At 34.5% G+C, this 24,461-nt stretch overlaps 1 protein-coding gene across 1 annotated transcript in view; it reads left to right on the forward strand.

The window, feature by feature from the left end:
* The window catches only part of LOC130048080 (uncharacterized), a 35,003-nt gene extending 10,542 nt beyond the window's left edge, over positions 1-24,461 (forward strand). Inside the window, exons 6-17 of the mRNA XM_056144222.1 lie at positions 627-890; positions 17,566-17,646; positions 17,847-17,955; positions 18,756-18,996; positions 19,255-19,342; positions 20,313-20,389; positions 20,615-20,651; positions 20,824-20,924; positions 21,705-21,824; positions 22,032-22,177; positions 22,296-22,431; positions 24,141-24,461. Coding sequence (XP_056000197.1) covers positions 627-890; positions 17,566-17,646; positions 17,847-17,955; positions 18,756-18,996; positions 19,255-19,342; positions 20,313-20,389; positions 20,615-20,651; positions 20,824-20,924; positions 21,705-21,824; positions 22,032-22,177; positions 22,296-22,431; positions 24,141-24,224 — 1,484 coding nt within the window. The 3' untranslated portion in view covers positions 24,225-24,461. The remainder of the gene's footprint in view (positions 1-626; positions 891-17,565; positions 17,647-17,846; positions 17,956-18,755; positions 18,997-19,254; positions 19,343-20,312; positions 20,390-20,614; positions 20,652-20,823; positions 20,925-21,704; positions 21,825-22,031; positions 22,178-22,295; positions 22,432-24,140) is intronic.

Below are 24,461 nucleotides of genomic sequence, written 5' to 3' on the forward strand. Positions count from 1 at the left end.
TGGATACTATATTTCCGCAATGATTTTAAGGAATGTGGGTTAGAATAGGTCCTTTGTACCGTATGCTCGTAGTACGAGATGACTTCATTAGATGGTTCTTCGGATGACACCGCAAAATCCAAAGCCCCTGTCACAAAAGATGTGGAACTATAAAGATTCCTTCCTGCTCAAAGGCTATAGGCACCGCGCATAGACTTAATTTTCCATCCCTCCACTGGCAATGGTGACGTCTCAATAATAATGAAATATTACCAAGCGAGACGTTAACCCATTCTAACTAACCAACTACTGCTTCGTCTATAATGATTCTTTGATGTTCAATCCTATCTTCTTTATGGATCTAAGTAATGTAAAATGAAACGGACCTTTCAACTTGACATAATAATTCATAAAAAACAGGTCATGTCCCACTCATAGAAATAAAGATAAATATTTTGTTAGTTTATGTCAAATAATGGTAGCAAAAATTATCTCTGTAAAATCGTCTTGATTATCAGAGATATGATTCAATAATTGTAGTTTGCGATGATTATATAAAGAAATTATCAAGAAGAATATTTTTCAAGTAGATTTAAAATTTGTACCAAAGTAGTGTCTATCTTATTATGATAAAAATATCCTTTTAGTTTGTCCAGAAAAACATTACGGACCAAACTGCGCAAAATGCAGGATGGAGTGTATATCCTGTAGTCCGATCACTGGTGTATGTTACCGATGTAATGACGGGTTCTATGGTGATTTCTGTCAACACACATGTCTAGAAAAGTGTTTGAACTCGATGTGTGACCAGATGACAGGTGAATGTAAAGGCTGGAAAACAGAACTTACTACACACAGCATCATTTCTGTCAAAGATGCACCTGTTACCAAGGAAATGGGCATCATACAAGGTATACCATAATAACTTATAATCGACCTGATAATACTTTGTTAACGTACTGTGAATACTTGACTCACAAGATGGAGTCGATTTTTGCAAGAATAGCATATCAACATAAAACATATCAAAGGCAAATACAATATTATTGCAGCTGCGTCATCTTCAATGTGCTCTGATTTGTTTTGCTCTGTTGCTTTGATTTGATGTATTGTATAGCCATTCAGGTTTTCAATTGTGAAAAATTAATTTTTCATCGTCATTCAATTTTTTTCGATGAGAAATATTGCGTAATACATTTGTACATGATTGACATCTGGTGCTTGTCAGTTCAATATAAAGATGATGTAAATCTTCTTTTGCAATAAAGCTATTTATTTCAAATTAACTTATACGCGAAAAGAAGAAATATCTTGCTGTGGCTTTCAATTTGACATTTAGATATATCGTTTTGTCTATTAACAATGATAACTTTCATTCATATGTCGATTCGATATATCCATGTGAACTCAAAATAAAAGACACCGCAGAGTCCTCCACTTCTGCTTCCTACTTAGATATTTTATTGAAAGTAAACATTAACGGCAAACTGACAATTAAACTGTATGACAAACGTGATTATTTCAGCTTCTCCATTGTCAACTTCCAATATTTATGTAGCAATATTCCATTATCACTTGCATATTGCGTTTATATCTCTCAACTGCTTCGATACGCAAGAGCTTGTTCTGCGTATAGTCAGTTTTTAAATCGAGGCAAGCTACTGACAAACACGCTGATGGTATAGGGGGTTCAACAGTCTCAATTGAAGTCAGCAGTTCGCAAATGATATGGTCGTTATAACGATCTAGTTCGTCAATACAACCTATCAGTAGGTCAAATGCTGTCTGACATGTTTTATACCGATTGTTAGGCCGTTCTTGGGACACTGATTTTGACTACGGATACCTCTATTTACCTGATCAGGATATAGGGCTAACGGGGGGGGGGTGACCTGTCGACAGGGGGTATTTACTCCTCCTAGGCACCTGATCCCACCTCTGGTGTGTCCCGGGAGCCGTGTTTGCCCAACTATCTATTTTGTATTGCTTGTAGGAGTTATGAGATTGATCGCTGTTCGTTATCTTCACCTTTCATTTAAGTCTTTCAAAAGGACAACTATGGAGCCTTTATTTCAGTATAAATACACTGTAAATCATGTGGTATTTGGCACTTCATTAAAATATATAATAATAATAATAACAATGAATGTATTACAATGTATGACATATTAAACTAGATATCATGATTACTTTAATTGGACTTAATAGTCGATTTGGAATCAGAATTAATCCAGCATCGAGCACCGATATTATATACACATGTACCTATGGTAAGTTAGTAAATTGTTATCTATCTAATTTTCTTTCAATAATCGTTAAGAAGTTGTACAATTTTTAAAAATATATTTGTGATTGATTGATACAAGTCACAGGTACGATCTGATCTTTAACAGTAGGAGTTATGAGATTGATTACCTTTTCAGCAATTGTTAGGTTTTTCTACATATTGATTTTGAATACGGGTTAATCCGTTTACCTATCAAGATCGAGGACTGAAGGCGAACGTAACATGTGATCAGGGGATATTTACTCATTGCCCTTCTATTACTTTTGTATCTTTTATAGAGTTTATGACATTGATCACTGTTTGTTATCTTCACTTCTTTTAAGTGAATTCCTACTTAAGAAGGTAAATTCAGTATGCGTTAATGCATAATAAAAACGGCCGTGCTAAAACATTACCATTAGGTTACATATAAAATGTATTGTATCAGCGATTTCGAAATTGACTATTGGAAATCTTCATGCAGTACAAGACTTTTAATCCCAGCCTTTTATCGAATCCATTCTCCTGTAACATAAACTAGATATATATTACTAAAGTAACGCGGTTTAAAAACAATTAATAAAAACGAGTAATTTGTAGATTGGAAAATAGAAAGTGTTACACACAGCACCTTCTCTGACTACGAGACCCCTATCCCTAAGAAAATGGACGTCACACACGGTATACTATAATATCTTATATTCAGCATGGTATCACTCTGTTAGTGTTTAGTGAAGTTTTGGCTGAAGCATGGCATGATTTTCCTATGTACGTGAAAAATTGAGCATGCAATATTTTACAATGTACATTATTTGGAAAATTGATATGTTGTATGAGTATTATGTACATATGTAAAAAAAAAATGTAATTCTTCAGAGGGCAGGTCCAACAGAGGGAACAAGACTCAGTCCACCATTGTGCTGTCTGTTCTTGTGTCTACTTTCGATGAAATATTTAAGTATGACGCAGATGTGGACGACTCTGTGGTGTCTTTTATTTCGAGCTCACAGGGATATATCGAATCGACATATGAATGAAAGTTATCATTGTTAATAGACAAAACGTCGTCGATATATCTAAATGTCGAATAGAAGGCCACTGCAAGATACTCCTTCTTCTCGCGTATAATACACGAGAGCTTGTTCTGCGTATGATTAATATTAATCGAGTCAGAATACTGACAAATGAGGTAATGCTATAGGGGTTTAAAGAGTCAGGATTTCGCAAATTCTATGGTTGTTCTAGTGATATTATTTGCAAATACAAGCTATCACTGGGTGCAATGCTTTCTTTGCTGTTTCGTGATAGTTCTTGCGCCGTTCGTTACACACTGGTTTTCACTACGGGTTACTCGGTTAACCTGACCAAGATATAGGACTCACAGCGGGTTCGACCGTTCAAAGGAATATGCGTATCGCGTTATGAAAATCTTTACTTGGATAAAATCCACAAAACAATGCGACGTCAACATTGAAATAAGGATAGCACGAAGTATCTATCAAAGTCTGATTTATTTTTATGTAAGTTTTATTTATATATATTATTTATGTATAGAATAAGCCATCCAGCTACTAAGATCCGAAGAAATACGACATTTTTACTCCTGTCGTGTAATTTGTGTCTGATCAATATGAAGGTTAATTGATGATGTCATAACTATATATCCGGTGACGTTGACACATGTAAAGAATTTGTTAAAGTATGCCATGTAAATATCGACAAAAGGTGGATTATTTGAATATGGAATGTATATGTGAAACAATGATAATGTATTGATATTATAAAGGTATGTCGTTTCATTCATTGACAATTTAGTTTAACGAATAAAACATTCACTTTAGCATATCGATTTACATCGAAGTTTAAATGAGGATTTTGATTATTTAGAACTTTCTCAAATCATCTAAATGTTATGCATTAATATGTACGTAAGATGTGAGGAAAATACTCCTTCATTATTTACTCGTTTGGAATAGGGAAATTCCACCTCTGGAACAAAATTCGCTGTCTAGGACTCGGCAAAGCCTCGTCCTAGACTGTGCGAATCTTGTCCCCTCGGTGGAATTTCCATATCCCACACTCGTACTAATGAAGGATTCTATTGATCCCACTGGTAAGACTGATGACCTTTCCTCAATATGTTTGAATATTTGATGTGGAATCATACATGTAATTCTAAGAACTCTGAAACAATGGAGGAAGCCGCAAGTTTCGTCGACGTCTCCTCGTCCGTCATACAATAACACTAAAAACACAAAATGTTACGATAAGAAAAAGTTACTCCCTATATGGCGTTCTAAAACATTACTAGTTATAACACAATTGAATTCCTGTTGAAAATGTATAACCCGAACACATGAATTCTTTTCAGAAATGTTCTCAGAAAGAACACCAGAACATTGTGATCGTTCTTGCATCGCCTGCATTCCAGCGGTTCAAGTCTGCCTACTCTGTACCATGCATCAGCTGCTTTACAGATGTAGGTATGAATGCAATGCGCTTTGTTCCGGAGAAACTTGTCATGATCTAGAGGAAAACTGCACTAGGAACATTATGGAGAACGACTTCCTTGATTGTAGTAAGATTTGTACGAGGATCACAAACTGTTTCCTCTAAACTGTTTTCTCTACATGAATTAGAAACTGCTATAAAGACGTGCAACTTTTTTACGGTACTGAGTATATATTCATGCAATTGATTCCTATCTCAATAATGTTTTCTATATTTTTTAGGTTTATCAATAAATGACCTTATCATTAGTCAATTAAATATACATGTACAAGTAATATCCTTTTTCATATTTGAACACATTATCAAAAATCATCATGCTTTGGGTAATGTTATGATACAAGAATACAAATATTTTCTGGAGCTCTTTGGTACTTTATTTACTTGTACAATTGGTTTTTTGAATTTGATAGTTTCACATACTCATCTAATACTCTTTTAATGTACAATGTTTTCAATACGCAAGGTATCGCGCCACTTTTCGTAGTTTGTTCCTGATATTGAACAACTCCTAGCGGTTCCTAGAAATAAAGCAGGAACATGAGGTATTTGAATATTCTTCACAGGAAATTTGCAACTGCAAAGAAACTGTAGATTTGCTTGTTTAACTTAGTATAAATGCTTTCATTTAATATATATGGAATGTTTTGTTAAAAAGATGATTTGTGTTTTGTTTCACAACGCAGCCTGTATTTTATTCATATATGTAGAGGTACTATTTAGATGTAAGTAGTACAAAGCTATTTCTTATATATAATGACTGAAAAATTATATACTATAAATGCTTTTGGAATATTTACCATTTATGGGATTAAAATTTGAAGGGAAGTGAAAACATATATATGTAGCTATAACATCATTATGTGTCATTTCTAATAGTTTCCTCAATGCATTTCCCACGTCGCCCATATTGCAACACGACAAAGCGGAAGTCCTTATAACATTCAAGCGAGGTCAAAATTCCAATAAATCTATTTTCAGGGTTTCAACAAAGAACGAAGTGCACAGCTGCACAAGGCAGGTTTTTTTCGGGAAAAAAAACCCACAATCAAATTTCATCCAAATCAGAATCGACTCGCAGATACAAAAGATGTAAATGTATTCTCCTTTGTAATATGGTGTTCTCACTAAAGCTACTTACACAAAAATAGGACAGTTGTAGGGATGGAAAAGATTCCAAATACGACACAAGATTTTGGCAACGAGTCGATACTTAACACATGACTATTTTATTAGCAATACCTAAGGGAACGCTTAAGAACTGAGCTACCGCGACAGGTCGAACTCGTGGATGTGTGCAGATTTTACTACGTTTTACAGTTTCACACACTATCTAGTGGAATGAATTTAGTCTAATAGTTTGGGTGGCCCTTATCTTTTTTAAGGATTTCAAATATATTTTGATAATTCCTGGATATAATACATTGATTTTACGCTTACTGCGAGTCCGACCTTGCCTGTGAATGACATCGAACACTCTAAGGTGATAGTACTTTTCAAAACTGTTTCAATAGTTTCATTAAGATTTGATGTAACAGAAAATATAATAGGTAAAAGTTTTACAAGTTGACTTTAAAATATTTTCTATTTTGTATCGGAATTCAGAGTATTGTTGCGTTTAAAACAATGTGTAAACGAATTTCCAGTATTGATTTGATTTTGTGAAATATATTTGAAAAGAATATGTATGTTCTGAACAAGACATCGGGCGAATTTCAATTGTTGAACTGTTCAATGCAAAAATTAATCCCGAAATTTATAAAAGTGTACATAATTGACGGTTAACAATGAAATATTCTAGCAATAAAACATTTCTCTGAAATTATAGCTCAGATAAAACACGTTGTAATAACTCATGAAATATGTACCATAAATTTTAATCAAAATAAAATTTCGTTTCAACGATTCGAAATGCGCAAACTTTGTACGATATTTCATGATATTTTCACAAGTCCGATATCATTAAGTTTTTTATATATGTTTCTACGATACATGTGGATTTCATATCTGACAACAAAATTGATGTTGCAATATTGCCCGGTTTGGCAGTTTTAGGTTAACCAGACTGCACTATATTGTCCATCAATTTTAATATCATATATGTGGACATTTCTATTTTGATTGACCAATGCCTATATACTTATTGTATTTGTCATACATCTATTATATTCCGGTGGTCTTTTTTGCCTTACTCTTACTTTTGTATTCTTTTGAGGAATGATTGCTATTCCTTATCTTTACCTCTTCATACTGAATTAGAACATGGGAATGAAAGTACCGTGAAATTATACCAGCAATGGAGTTTTGGGGCGGAGGAAGTTTTACTAGCACTTTCCAAAGTGTCATAATAATCCAACGGGAAATAGTCCTTCATAATTGGGTGTATGAAAAATATTCTTGCCTGATGAAGTGTTGATGCCGTTCCGTGATACTTTTTCTTTTCACTGTATGTAAGGATCATGACGAATTTTAAGCTCTACTACTTGTGGATTATGTATTTCTATGTAACAGTGCTCACTAGATTAGTAGGTAAGCGATCGTTTTTAGATAAATTCATCAATTTTCCAATAAAAAGGCATGTATGAATACTGCAGTAATTTGACTCAAACGATTGGAGTATTAAAAACTCACTTTAATGAACAAAGCAAACTGCATTATAATCGGTTCATTTTCTTTAAAAACAGGCAAATGATTTATCTTTTGAATATGAAATAACTTATTCATGTGACGTACGTTTTGATTTTATAAAACAAAAGGGCTTTGCGCTAGGTGTCCAATGAAAAGGATATTTGCATATCCTTTTTGAGATAATAAGATAAACTGTAGCATATTTAAGCGTGGAAGAGCTGTTCGTGTGTTTTATCCTTTTCTTCGGTTCACTCTGTGCTAAAATTACTATATTGCTTGGGTTCCTTTTGCAAAAATGTAAGAAAACGAATAGAAAAGAATTATTTCATCATAAAAAGATTGAAATATTTGCATCTTAGCAGGATGAGTGGTGAAGATAACGAAAAGTGATATTAGATCATGGTGAAGTTGTCATGCTTTGCACTTTTAACTTTAATGGATATCAAAACTTAATAAGCAATGCATATTTTGTTTTCCTTCAAGGCAAATTATGTAATAATATGGAATTGTACGCTTCAAAATGAGAATAAAAGAATATTGTTTTGGCCTTCAAATCGACATTTAAATAGATTAACAATGTTTATCTATAAACAATATTCATTTTCATCCATTTGTCGATTTCATATATCCCCGTGAACTCGAAATAAGACACCACAGAATCCTCCACATCTGTTTCGTAATTAGATTAACTGATGTATACAGTGGAACCTCGTTAATCCGGACACTTTGGTTCCCAGCAAAATCGTCCGGATAAATGAAGCGTCCGGATAATTGAATCGCACATTTGCTAGCTTTGCATAAGTAGCCAATATGTTTCTACTTTATTGATGCATAGTGAATTAAACACATTCTATCATTGGATTTAACCATTTGCATTAGTAAATAAATTATGATAATGTTAACATTTACATGTATTTCAAAGCACTAAAATTCAATGTACGTGTTCAGTGTATTTACCTGTGCTTACATTGTACATACATATGATCCCTACAAATAAATATACAAAACTGTACCGTATGCACTAAAACAAATAATGAAGCACTTTATGTAACTATAAGTAATTAAATCATAAGTAACTAACATAATCATTTACACTTCAAACATTTCATCACACTTTTACTTCTTAAAGAGGCCGGTAATTTCCATCTGTCATGATTCACGGGTTCGGCGGTCTGTTAAAACAATCTTCATCGTCCAAAGTTGATATAAGAATTTCGTGATTATCATGTCAGTTGACAATATTCTTTAACCAAAATTCAATCTGCCAGAGTTTATATTTCTTATTTTATAATTATCCAAGACAATATCAGGAGAACAAAATCATTTAAGCTCGTAATATCTAGACCTACTACTGCTTTGATCTAGTCACGCACACCTATTATTTTCATGATGCGATAATAACGGAACAAAACGCGGGTGAAACTAACATTACAGGTACCTAAAGAATTTAATTGTCATTTTCCTTAAAATGGTAATTTTCTCACTTCTACGCAGAGTTTAAAAATTCGATAGCAATAAAGCTCTACAACATCATAACAAGAATCAATCGTACACAGGTACATTCTACATGCGTGACATTCTAAACGTTAAAAACTTATACTATATATACATGTGCATGAACATACATGTATATTTCACGCCAATCAACAGTATAAAATCCAGAATCTAGAAGTATAATCTACACTCTTTAGATCTGAATAAGCCGATATCAATTTACGAATCAATACAACTGATACGTGTAGCAGTTAAAAACATTATCATTACGGCATGATGTTTAATTTATTAATACTATTAGGGTATTGATCAAGACTATAAAATAATATGCTACAGATATCCAAATTATTTACAAAATTCAACACTACACGCAAAAAAGATCCTATGTGCGAAAAATGGCAATACAATGTCTTGATCGACATGAATTGGAGGGAGGTGTTGACAGGGTACAGGTAATATCTTCAATTAGACAGTTTGGCTTGTTTTCTTTATAATTTACGCCTTGCTAAAATTGTCCGACACAGACCGTCCCTAAACAAAATTACCGTCCGGATTAACGGTACAATTTTCAATGCATTATAACGTTTTGTAGTAAAATATGACCGTCCGGATCCGGAACGCGAATTTCCGGATTAATGATGCAAAATAATGTACAAAAATTCCGTTCCCTAGAAAAATCGTCTGGAAGGTGAAGCGTCCGGATTAATGGTGTCCGGATTACCGAAGCTCCACTGTAGTATGAAAGGCGAAGACAACGAATTATGTATATCATTTAACGTTCTATAGGGAATCTTGCACTCATATACAGAAATCACCAAAACAGGTGAAGGGCTGCAAAATTTCGGTCCTTATTGGTTTTGAGCAGGGGGGGGGGGTCTTTATCGTGCCACACCTGCTGTGACACAGTACCTCGGTTTTTGCGGTCTCATCCGAAGAACTGCCCCATTTAGAAACCTTACGACAAACACGGGGTATTGAGGACCTATTCTAAAGAGACATTATTTGTCGAAATGCACATCTGGTGCATCAAAATTTGTACCGTATAAGTTTTACATTCTAAACCAGATCCCCACGGACCGAGATATTTTAGTGAAAATATATATTGATGGCAAACTAACATCTCAACTTTATGACAAACGGGATGATTGATCGTAAGTCTACGAGTGGTCTAGGACATGGAACCCACTGCTTATGGTACACATTTCTTTGAGATGCTATTGATCAAATCGAAATTACTGGCATGAGATTGTCGTTGTTCATGACCCTTTTATTTGGTGAACTTGTGCTGCACATGTCGTGAAACAATGTATCGACGGGTGGTGGGATAACACAGGTGTCTTTATACTGGATGTCGAGAATTTGGGCGTTTCATGAAAAGGTGTGAACGTCTGCATGGAAGTGTCGTGTCGTTTACTCTCTTTCTCTTTCTCTCTCTCTCTCTCTCTCTCTCTCTCTCTCTCTCTCTCTCTCATAACTCCTTTAAGCAATACAAAATACAGGGTTGGTCAAACACGGATCCCTCAGCACACCAGAGGTGGGATCAGGTGCCTAGGAGGAGTAGGCATTCTCTGTCGACAGGTTCCACCCGCCTTAAGGCCTGTATCTTGATCTGTTAAACGGACTTATCCGTAGTCAAAATCAGTGTGTCAAGAACAACCCGACAATTGGTATGAAACACGCCAGACAGCATTTGACCAAATGATAAGTTGTATTGGTAACCTAGATTGTTATAACGACCATATAGTTTGCGAAATGCTTACTTTAAACGAAACTGTCGGAACCTCTGCATCATCAACGTGTTTGTCAGTGGCCTGGTTCAGTTTAAAAACTGACTGTGAGCAACACAAGCTCTTGCGTATCGCATGGGTCGAGAAATATAAACACCATATGCCGGCGATAATGGAATATTGCTACATAAATATGGGAAGTTGACGATGGAGAAGCTGACATCATCCCGTTTGTCATAAATTTGAGTTATTAGTTTACCGTTAGTATCTACTTCCAATAAAATATTTAAGTGTGAAGCAGAAGTGGATACTCTTTGGTGTCTTTTATTTCGAATTCTCAGGGATATATTGAATCGACATATGGATAGATATTGATATTGTTAATATATAATACGTCGTCTATATATCTAAATGTCGAAATGATGGCCACAGCAAGAAATGTTTCAGGTAAGTGTAAAACTTATACGGTACCAATTTTGATGCACCAGATGCGCATTTCGACAAATAATGTCTCTTCAGTGATATATATATATATATATATATATATATATATATATATATATATATATATATATACATTATGTATATATATATTACTACATGTATCTAAATGCAAATGACTAACAGCATAATACATGCACATTCGACTGATAACGATACAACTATTTAGGACAATATATCATAACTTGGTAATGGGGGAGGGTTCACAATCCCAAGTTTGCAAATGGAACGTTTCCGTAAAGTTTTATGAAGGTCGTTAGAAATTGAATATAATAAAATCTATGTACTAAAGAAAGGAATGGGTCGCCATCGGACCTTTGGGGCTCCGATCCCTTGTTATCAAGTGTAATATCAACAGCAATTTTGAATAAATGATCTTCAATATACATAATCATGTTTAGCCGTATTTAAGTACACATGTCTGAAAGGAAACGGAAAACCTCATGGGGAAGATAAATTTCAAGTCATTAAGGTACAATTTGAGTCCGTGAATTGTTTGAGGTATATACAGATATGTCAATAGTTTTATACTGTATTTTACAACAAATTACAATTAAACAAATGTATGTATATATCCATGATTTCAGTCGTGTTTGATGGAGGATAAAATTTTCTAAACATGTGTGTCATTGCTTTTATTGTTTTTTTTTAAGGTCATGATCAGTTTATTTTCTTATTATTTTCATCCTTTGAATATAATTTACTTATTGATGAAAACGATACTCACTTGAGTAGATCGATACACAGTATTTAAAATTCTATCAAAAATATCTTTAATAAATTAAACATCATTATTATCTTTTTAAATTCTTCAAAGTTTCAAGAAAATCAATAATCTTATCAATCTTTTTAACATTTTTAGAATTGTATGTACTTTACATTAGATATCTGGCTCAACATTTTCATTTTCATTGACAATATGGACTTGTTTCATACCGATTATTAGGCCGTTCTTGGCACGCTGAGGTTGACTACGGATAACTTCGTTTACCTGATCAACATAAAAGGTTCACGGCGGGTGTGACTGGTCGACAGGGTATGTTTACTCCTCCTAGGCACCTAGGGGAAGTATATCTGGTATATCTCCTATTATAGGAGATTGATTGCTGTTCGTTATCTTCACCTTTCATTCATAAATTACTGTACACAATAAATACGTAATCAAAATCATGAGGGAATAATGACTGAATATTTCTTTCAACAATAAAATCCACCTTCAGAAAGATTTGAATATTAAACAGTCAGACATCGTACTTGAAATCGTACGTGCTTCGAAATCGAGAGTTTTTGTGAAACGCTCGTAGACGTGCACATCGAAGTGGTCGTAAACGTAACTGTACGTTTGTTATTTATGATCGGTTAGTGAAACGACCGTCTGGTCTCTAAACTAAAATTGAAGGTTTAATTTTCGCGGTCTTGACTATATATCCCATGTTGTTTCCATCATGATTTACTATCGTCATATGAAATTTCAATTATTTGATACTTATCTAGGAACATCACCATTATTTGTGTGTAAAAAAGCTTACCAGTCCTCAACCAATGACTCTTTTGTCGCCAGCCATGGTTGTGATGACGACATGGAGACTTTCTCTCTGACCAATGATGGGTATTTTGAGGTGTGGTCTGTTGAGCTGGACAATACTTACATAATTCATTGGATTTTCGTCAGCATTGATGCGGGTAATAAAAATTTCATACTTTCATCGTGATTTCGCAAGTATTATTCAATCAATGATGAATTAGTCTAGTTCTTTTTATATTTTCAAAAGCAAAATATCAAGTATATGTTGTTAATACTGATGGTCAAAGGAATACCGAGTACCTGTGTCTAGCTGAAGGACGTAAACTAAGATCACCCCAACGACTGATCACATGTGAATATCCTGATTATGTCGACGGGAAGGGGAATAAAATTGAAATTCGACAAATACGATATGGATCATTGAGAATATATGAAGTTAAGCCTATAGGTAAATGCATAGGGATGCAATCCTAATCTACATTAAGCATATCCACTGTGCATCATTCATTTTTAATCATTTACTGCAATTTTAATTACCGTTTCTTCAAAATCTTATTTTACAAAGATTCTTAATTTTGCTTTTATCTAAATACTGAAAAATATAAATTCTATGGTAGAAAAAGAACGATTTATTTGTCTATTTCGTTTTGCCTCACTATCACACTTTCTTTGTTTTAGGACCATCTCGTTTGGGTCAAACAATGGTACAGAATGGTACGGATCTGGAACCAAATTCTAAAGCTTTAGACGGCAACATGGACACATTTTACCATTCAAAGGAAAATGTCCAGGCCTCTTGGTTCCTTAAACTGGATAAAAACTATGTGATGAAATGGATACTATTATCAATCAGGGGAGGTATATGTTTATAAGTCATTATAAGTTTACTTGATCAAAAGATAGGGATTCACATTGTATGTGACCGGTCAACATGGGGTGTTTACTCCTCTTCCGTTGCACTTGATCCCACCTCTGGTATTTCGAGGGGTTTGTGTTTAGCTTGTTCTCTATTGTTGATGATTGATAGTATTTTTGGAATTGATCACTGTTCATTATATTCCATTTTTTAAAGTAATCAGGGTGTGAAATATTTAATTTGTATATCAATTTCAAAATTTTACAACTTGTGTGTGATTCATTGAATGAATCAAAATTTTCTCAATGTGCTAAAATCCCCTGGGGATCCGTTTTGGAATAGGTTACCATTTCTTGTCATAATAGGCGACTAAATGGGGTGGTCCTTCAAATCAGAGCACAAAAACGAGACCACGTCTCATAGCGGGTGTGGTATGTTAATAATCCATCCTCGCTCCAAGGCCGTAAACGCCGAGCATAGTCCTATATTTTGCGCTATGTTTAAATTTTGCAGCCCTTCAACGGTAACGGTCACGTCTCCAAATGAGTGAAAAATTCTCGAGAGGGACATTTTAACAATTTACAATCAATCCATCAATCAATCAATATGCTGTAGGGAAAGAAGTGAATTGAACAAACAGTAATCAATCTCAAAAATACCGTAAAGAATATAAAATTTAGAGCAGGGCAAACACAGAATCCTGGAAACAGCAAAAGTAATGTGTGCTGCCTAGGAAGAGTAAATGTTTCCTGTTGACAGGTCACACCGACAGTGAGATCTATATCTTGATTAGGTCATACAACATAAAAATTGCAATGTGCTTATGTAGCCTTATCAAGTTTTTATGTCAGAACTTCTTTTTCTATATCTAATCAATGAATAGTGTCATTATCGTCATACAACTCTGTGCTATATTTTACAACAAATAATTCTTGTTATCAAACTATCATTGTAGAATATTGCATCATCAGTTATTCTTGAACTGTACTCACTAATGTATTATCTCAGATTGATTTGAAACATTCTCTTTTATATCAGGATACTATGAATTACACATTAAAGATGATGACGTAAGAACCAGTTCGTCTACACTGTGTCGGAATTTCAGTTTTACCGGACCAAATGAATTAAAACAAAACAACAAAGCCTTGGAATGTAACAGAGAAATGACAGGGAATTCAGTTGTAATAATAAGGACAGATGGTGGACCATTGAGGCTGTTTGAAGTGTACCCCATCAGTAAATATAAATGGATACTATATTTCCGCAATGATTTTAAGGAATGTGGGTTAGAATAGGTCCTTTGTACCCTATGCTCGTAGTATGAGGTGACTTCATTAGATGGTCCTTCGGATGACACTGCAAAATCCAAGGCCCCTGTCACAAAAGATGTGGCACTATAAAGATCCCTTCCTGCTCAAAGGCCATAGGCACCGAGCATAGACTTAATTTTGCATCCCTCCACTGGCAATGGTGACGTCTCAATAAGAATGAAATATTATCAAGCGGGACGTTAAACCATTCTTACTAACCAACTACTGCTTCGTCTATAATGATTCTTTGATGTTCAATTCTATCTTCTTTATGGATCTAAGTAATGTGAAATGAAACGGACCTTTCAACCTAACATAATGATTCATAAAAACAGGTCATGTCCCACTCATAGAAATAAAGATAAATATTTCGTTAGTTTATGTCAAATAATGGTAGCAAAAATTATCTCTGTAAAATCGTCTTGATTATCAGAGATATGATTCAATGATTGTAGTTGGCAATAATTCTAAAAGAAATTATCAAGAAGAATAGTTTTCAAGAAGTATATTTAAAATATGTACCAAAGTAGTGTCTATCTTATTATGATAAAAATATCCTTTTAGTTTGTCCAGAAAAACATTACGGACCAAACTGTGCAAAATGCAGGATGGAGTGTATATCCTGTAGTCCTATCACTGGTGTATGTTACCGATGTAATGACGGGTTCTATGGTGATTTCTGTCAACACACATGTCTAGAAAAGTGTTTGAACTCGATGTGTGACCAGATGACAGGTGAATGTAAAGGCTGGAAAACAAAAATTACTGAACACAGCACCATCTATGTCAAAGATGCACCTGTTACCAAGGAAACGGGCATCATACAAGGTACACCATAATAACTTATAATCGAGCTGATAATACTTTGTTAACGTACTGTGAATACTTCTCTCAAAAGATGGAGTCTATTTTTGCAAGAATAGCATATCAACATAAAACATATCAAAGGCAAATACAATATTATTGCACCTGCGTCATCTTCAATGTGCTCTAATTTGTTTTGCTTTGTTGCTTTAATTTGATGCACTTGTATATTCATTCAGGTTTTCAATTGTGAAGAATTAAGTTTTATAGTCATTCAAACGTTTTAAGGGGAAGTATTGTGTAATACATGTGTGCCTGATTGACATTTAGTGCTTGTCAGTTCAATATAAAGATCACGTACATCTTCTTTTGCAATAAAGCTATTTATTTCAAATTAACTTATACGCGAGAAGAAATATCTTGCTTGGTCTTCAATTTGACATTTAGATATATCGACGACGTTTTTCTATTAACAATGAAAACTTTCATTCATATGTCAATTCGATATATCCATGTGAATTCAAAATAAAAGACACCGCAGAGTCGTCTACTTCTGCTTCCTACTTATATTTTATTGAAAGTAGATATTAAAGGCAAACTGACAATTAAACTGTTTGACAAACGGGATGATTTCAGCTTCTCCATTGTCAACTTCCAATATTTATGTAGCAATACTCCATTATCACTTGCATATGGTGTTTATAGCTTGTTCTGCGTATAATCAGTTTTTAAATCGAGGCAAGCTACTGACAAAAACGTTGATGGTACGGAGGTTTCAACAGTCTCGATTGAAGTCAGCATTTCGCAAATTCTGTGGTCGTTCTAACGGTCTAGTTCGTCAATACAACCTATCATTAGGTCAAATGCTGTCTGACATGTTTTATACCGATTGTTGGGCCGTTCTTGGCACACTGATTTTGACTACGGATAACTCCGTTTACCTTATCAGGATAAAGGGCTCACGGCGGGTGTTACCGGTCGACAGGGGGTACTTACTCCTCCTAGGCACCTGATCCCACCTCTGGTGTGTCCAGGGGTCCGTGTTTGCCCAACTATCTATTTTGTATTGCTTGTAGGAGTTCTGAGATTGATCACTGTTCGTTGTCTTCACCTTTCATTTAAGTCTTTCAAAAGGAAAACTATGAATCCTTTATTTCAGTATAAATACACTGTAAATCATGTGGTATTTGGCACTTCATTAAAATATATAATAATAATAATAATAATAACAATGAATGTATTACAATGTATGACATATTAAGCTAGATATCATGATTACTTTGATTGGACTTAATAGCCGATTTGAAATCAGAATTAATCCAGCATCGAGCACCGATATTATATAAACATGTACCTATGGTAAGTTAGTAAATTGTTATGTATTTATTTTTCTTTCAATAATCGTTAAGAATTTGTACAAATTTTAAAAATATGTTTGTGATTGATTTATACAGGGTACGATCTAATCTGTAACAGTAGGAGTTATGAGATTGATTACTGTTCGTTATCTTTACCTTTTCAGCAATTGTTAGGCCTTTCTACATATTGATTTTGAATACGGGTTAATCCGTTTACCTATCAAGATCGAGGACTGAAGGCGAACAAAATTTGTCAACAGGGAATATTTACTCATTGCGATCCTATTAGTTTTGTATTTTTTATAGAATTTATGATATTAATCACTGTTTGTTATCTTCACTTGTATAAAGTTAATTCCTACTTAAGAAGGTAGTTTTTTATGCGTTAATGCATAATAAAAACCCCCATGCTAAAACATTTCCACTAGGTTACATTGAAAATGTATTGTATCACCGTTTTCGAAATTGACCATTGCAAATCTTCAGGATGTAAAAGACTTTTAATTCCAGGCTTTTATTGAATTTATTCTCTTGTAACATAACCTAGATATATATTACTAAAGTTACTCGGTTTAAAAACAGTTAATAAAAACGAGTAATCTCTAGATTGGAAAAGAGAAAGTGTTACACACAGTACCTTTTCTGACGACGAGACCCCTATCACTAAGAAAATGGACGTCACACACGGTATACTATAATATCTTATGTTCAGCATGGAATCACTCTGTTAGTGTTTAGTGAAGTTTTGGCTGAAGCATGGCATGATTTTCCTATGTACGTAAAGAATTGAGCATGCAGTATTTTACAATGTACTTTATTTGGAAAATTGATATGTTGTATGAGTATTATGAACATATGTAAAAAAAAAAAATAACGTTATTCTTCAGAGGGCAGGTCCAACAGAGGTAACCAGACTCAGTCCATCATAGTGTTGTCTGTTCTCGTGGTGATAGCTGTGGTTTTGCTCTTTATTGTGGTTTTCCGCTTTAAAAAAAGGTAACCGTTTCACGGGATGATTTCAGCTTCTCCATCGCTAACTTCCCATATTTGTGTAGCAATATTCCATTATCACCTGCATATGTTGTTTATATATCTCAACTGATTCGATATGCAAGAGCTTGTTCTGCGTATAGTCAGTTTTTAAATCGAGGTAAGCTACTGACAAACAAGTTGATGATACAGGGATTTCAACAGTCACGATTGAAGTCAGCATTTCGAAAATTCTATGGTCGTTATAACGATCTAGTTTGTCAATACAACCTCGCATTGGGTCAAATGCTGTTTGATGTGTTTCATATCGATTGTTAGGCCGTTATTGGCACACTGATTTTGACTGCGGATAAATCTGTTTACCTGATCATGATATAGGGCTCACGGCGGGTGTGACCGGTCAACAGGGGATGCTTACTCCTCCTAGGCACCTTATCCCACTTCTTGTGTGTCCAGGGGTCAGTGTTTGCCCAACTATCTATTTTGTATTGCTTGTAGGAGTTATGAGATTGATCACTGTTCGTTATCTTCACCTTGCACATATCACCGAACAAGTTCAATAATAGAAATATCCATAGATATCCAAGTCAGCATTTCCCAAATTCTTTGGTGGTTATAATGATCTAATTAGACTTTCAGACGAGAAATCATGAGAACATGGATTTGTTAGTGGTCTGTTGATTTAAGTACAATTACATATATCTCAGCAATTTGTAGGACTATACGGTACATGTAATATGATTCTGAATTACTGTTTCTTGTCGTCGTAAAATTTGTAAATTGCCTACAATTTGTGTTCATTTAAGGACGAAAACACCAAAAGTGGAAACCAATGAGGAAAATGTCTTTTCCGTGGAATTCCATCAAGTAGAATCAAGAACTGAATCTGAACTAGACGAGATTCCCCACAACGAGGTTGGCGATGTTGAGGATGAAATCATCACCGTAGAGTACAGTAATCTGACGTCACAAAGGGTCTCCATTGATAAGTTCATCAGAGAATTACCAGAAAAAAGAAGTAACGGAATACTGGAGAAAGAATTCGATGTTTGCATTCAGTTTTATCATAAATTTAGTACTTTACCTATTCATCAAGGACTTACTAAGTCAACAAAGTATTTATAGTATATTTCTGATAATGAGAAAAACGCAAACTTATTTTCCATTCATAAAGACATGTTCAACACTGAATACGTCCTTTCTGTTTCGTACATGTACATTTTATCATTTCATGAATGAAATAAACTATGATCTTTTTCCTTCAGAATGAATTTAATGTATTTGCATCATTCTGTTTGATTATAGGATCTTCCTACTGGACTACTAGAGTCCTACTCCAATGCTCTGAAGGCTTCCAGCAGAAAGGGGAATCGATACAAAAGAATTTATCCATGTGAGTACACACTTAAGGAGATGTACGGCGTGCTGCCATTTTCTCTTAAAAATAAAATCATTTGAATGTGAATATAAAAAAAAATAAATTCGATTTTCGAAAACTACATCTTGGTATGAATTGCAACGCTTCGTGTCAGCAATCTTTTAAGGAAACTCTAACACACTTCATAGAGTAAGCTATTGTAAAGCGTCCTAGTTCAAGCCCTCATGTATTTTCAAAAATGAAATTCCTTTCTTAAGTATTCACCATTTGAGTCTTAAGACTTCTTCAAATCTCAAGTACATTTCTTCTCACGTTTCCAGTTTATAAAGAAGAAATTTGTTAAGTACTTCTTACTTACTCCTTATTTCATTTTAAGGACATTCACGACATGTACGACAGTTCTGAGATTTTTTCTAAAACATTTCATTCATTTCCTTGATTTGAAGAATTCTTTTATGAATAGATAGATAGATAGATATATAGATAGATAGATAGATAGATAGATAGATAGATAGATAGATAGATAGATAGATAGATAGATAGATCGATCGATCGATCGATCGATCGATCGATCGATCGATCAATTGATCGATCGATAGATATGAAACTGAGTAGCTTAGTGGTTAGATCATCTAACTAGCAATACAAAGGTTTGAGGTTTGATACCCGATTGTTCCAAAGTATTTTCTCTGCCTCTTTGCCACGGTAATGTACAAATATTCAACTTACGGTATTATGTAATGGTGGACTTTACATATGTACTTGCAGCAGTAAGAAATTATCAAAATATGCTAACACACGCAATATATTTATAGAAACAAGAAAGTATGCAAGTGAATTGTACATAGAATGCCACGAAAAATGATATCATTGACGTGAAATGTAGCGTGTGTCCTTAATTTGACATTAGAAGTTGAGACAAACTTTCTTCTGCTGTCGTTGATTTTTCGAAAGAGGTATTTTTCTAATGATTATCCTTTTTCAGATGACTATAATCGCGTAAAATTGATGAGAACATATGCAAATGAGAACGATGACTTTTTCAATGCATCTTGCATACATGTAAGTATGTCATCAAAACACCTATACAATCACTAGACAACATTTATACTGAGATATGAATGAATACTTCCTAGCTTTTGTATTGGCCGATAGCTATAACAGCACTATAGGTTACTTGTTATATTTCCTTCATTGGATTTCCAACGCGCTAAATACCGTAACAATCAACCAATGAAGGGAGTGATATCTTTCAAGCGAGGTCAAGTTCCAATGATTTATTTCCAGGGGTTCAACAAGGAACGAGCGTACATAGCCGCACAAGGTAGACTCACTATTTTATTTTCTTAAAAAGTCACAGATGCAAAAAAAAAAATCCTTTTAAGCCCTTAATGCTATTGGATGGATAAGAGCTAGTTTTGAGAAAAATCACATATCTGTGGTTATTTCGTCAAAATTGATTAAGAATCTAGCACTAAACCTTTAAACACACATAGGTCCTTTTAATCCCAAGACGTTAGAGGATTTCTGGACGATGATCTGGCAGAATGACGTCACAAGGATCGTCATGCTGACTAACCTGTACGAAGGAGACACGGTAACTGCTCTAGAATGAATGGAAAGACGATTTGAGTGATTGGCATTTTTATATTAATTGGTTAAGATATGATCCGGATGGCAGAAAATCGGAATCAAAGATAACAAACGATTATCCAGAAAGAAAATGTGGCAGACGAGTTTTTTATTGGGCAAAATGTCAATAACACAAGTAAAGAAAAGCATTTGTTTGCAATAAAACGTCCCAACTTCCAGTCACATATATCCATAAAGTAGTATCCGTTATCTGTTTACTGCTGAGCTGAATTCATTCAAAAGAATAAATCTTTTCATAACACTGTTGAAATATGAAATCCCAAATCAGCTTAGCACAGTTTAGAGTCATGTGAGGTTATAATTTAGACATTGCAGTTCTAACCACAGATTCTACAGTCTGTTTATATTAAAGCACAATTCTAGAAGGGTCTGTTTTACAAAGCAGTATATGAAATTTGTCACTGATGAAAGCTCCCAAACATTTTGTTAGTCACTTTGTTAAAATAGCCATTCATAAATCCCTTAAAGCTTACATGAGTTGATATCAATAAGAAATGATTGGATAATGACTACAGTACGGGTGCACTTCATTACAATAGACAGGAATAATACTGATTGAATTCAAATCATTTTATCTGAATGCCGATAGGTCAAACTCAACTTATGTTTTTCAAATTGGATAGTGATCCTATCAAACATGCCTGGAAATTGTTTTTCTTTAAATCAAACACACTAACAATCTAACCGTTTGCTCTCTCAAACAATTGAGGTGTACGTGTTTCAGATGAAGTGTCTGAAGTACTGGCCGGACACGGATGTGGACATCGGTCAATATACCATAATACTGGACAATGTAGATGTGTACGACCACTACGTGCTGAGATATATGGTTGTTCATTGTCAGGTGCTTCTTTCCTCTGTTTTCTACATTACACACCAAGGCGTATTGTACTTTAATCATTCTTTGACATGTGTTAAAACTGTTACAGTTAGCATACCTTATAATCAATCTCCATATCGCCATGTGGGACATATCCCTTTCTAACATTAACCTGTACTTTAAATCATTCTAAAATGTAACACTCTATACATGTACATAATTACACTGCAGGAAGAGGAGAAAAGAGTGACACAGTTTCACTTCACCACCTGGCCAGACAAATCGATCCCCGATGATCCGACGTCACTTATTTATTTCCGTAACCTGGTCAGAAATGGACTCACTGCATCTGATGGACCGATAGTCGTTCATTGCAGGTATACGAATTAGGTGTGACCTATCATTGAAATGAGATTCTTACGTACAGTGTAGTTCATTATAAAACAGCTTCATACCAGGAAACACGTTATCATATCATTATTCTTGATCTTGTAGCGCTGGAATTGGGAGAACTGGAACATTCATTTCATTTGATTACCTCCTGGAAGAGGGCGCTGCAGAAAAAACAATTGATGTCAAGGGGTACATTGCTTCTTTAAGACAGCAGCGCGGAGGATCTGTGCAAACTTGTGTAAGGCCCATATATATGTTGGCAATATCACATGATTCAGGGTATCCTAGCAGTACCATTCCCAACGTTCAGATTAATCCGGTAACTTCAGTCTGAGTGCCGTTACACTGCACTTATCGACATGTATTTGCCGTCTTCCGTCATATATTGCACGTCTTTGTGTGTTGTTTGTCATACATGTATGAAAGAAAAGAGTTAATACAACGATCAGTGATCAATCTCATATGAGCTATCACGAAAACAACGTTTACAACAATGTAAATATGAACTCCAGAAAACTCCAGAGGTCGGACTATGGGCCCAGGGGGAAGTGACTATCTCCTACTGATAGTTCACACCGCCAATATTCCTATATTTCAATCAGCTAAAATCAGCATGTAAGGAACGACACAACAATTGACGTGAAACACTTTGGCGATCATTCAACCCAACGATAGGTTGTATAAGCAAATAACATCATTACAACGAGCTTTGAGTTTTCAAACCACTGATTTGAAGCCCATTAGAACTTATTGGTCTGTATACCCCCTATTTGAATATGATGCTGAACAAGCTGAAGTAATCCTGTTTATCATGAAGTTGAGTCGTCAGTTTGCCGTTAGCGTCTTTGGTTAATAAATATTGACATGTAAAATGAGAAGATAAAATTATGCCCCATAAACGGGCCCATAATAATGTAAAAGAGGTCAATTAGCAAAGGAGCACAATTTGTGTTCATGAAAGTTCCATGACACTGCTGGATGGAAGACTTCTTCGACATCGTTCATGAGCAGACTTCTTCGACATCGTTCATGAGCAGCTCCACGATTTTTTACATCAATTTCGTAGTATATGTGCGTAAAATTAGAGTACAGTTTAGCGAAGTAATATTTAGGATGACTGATCAAAGATTTTAATATTTCCGTGTTCCACTTTCACTAAGGAAGAAGCGGTCTATGATGGGAAAATAGCTAGTTTTAAATTCATTGTGGCTGATGACCATGTACAGTGTTAAAAAGTCGTACGTTTTGATGATGATAATTTTTAATAGTTATATTTAACAAAAAAATGACAATTCATCCTCGATTTACACCGCGTCTCACATATGGTGTGGTACTTTACGTCTAATTCTTCTCTTTCACAGTTGTTAATATTTTTCATGACCAAACATAACTTAATGAAAACCTAAACCACAATTGCCGTGTGGGAACTCTGGATTGAAGGAGAAATTAATCATTCGTAATTATGATTGACCGTTTAGGCACTTGGATCTGAATTCATAAATTCATAATGAAATTCTGATAATTTTTCTTTTCCTGTACTCAGAAAGATCCATGTCAACATACATTTTCCGGTTTTGACTTTTTCCTTTTTATGACAAATATCTTTTTCTTTTGCTAGAGCTTTAATTTTGAGATTTAGAAAGATTTGAAGTAGGAGATATATATATATATATATATCCAAATTGTGTTTTTAAATAAAATCGCAGTGTCCGGTATAAAATATTAAAAGAAATAGAATAAACAGTACACAAAGTTCAAAATTTAACGCAAGCGCTTTCATTTTATAATCCTCAGGCGTTACATTTCAAAACTATTTTAAAATGTAACGCCTGAGGATTATAAAATGAAAGCGCTAGCGTTAAATTTTTAACTTTGTGTACTGTTTATTCTATTTCTTTTAATATATATATATATATATATATATACATGTTCCTTGTATTATTTCAGGACCAGTACATTTTTCTTCATGAGGCACTTGTGGAAGGATTTTCAAACAGCAATGTTCACCATGGTTGTCTATCTGTGTTGTAACATCTGGGTGTACGAGAAAAATATAACCAACTTACACGCAAATAGTTTGCTTGATTTTCACATAAGGAAATATAAGTATGACAAGATTGATTCGATGTCACGTAACAGGAAAATAATAATACTAACGAACACTTTATTCCTCGTGCATTGCTCATTTGTACATTCTATGCAGAATATTGTTTCATAGTATGATTTTTCTCATGTCTGTTTAAAACAAATATCATTCCTAATCAGATA

Source organism: Ostrea edulis, chromosome 7, assembly GCF_947568905.1.
Source record: "Ostrea edulis chromosome 7, xbOstEdul1.1, whole genome shotgun sequence".
NCBI lineage: Eukaryota > Metazoa > Mollusca > Bivalvia > Ostreida > Ostreidae > Ostrea > Ostrea edulis.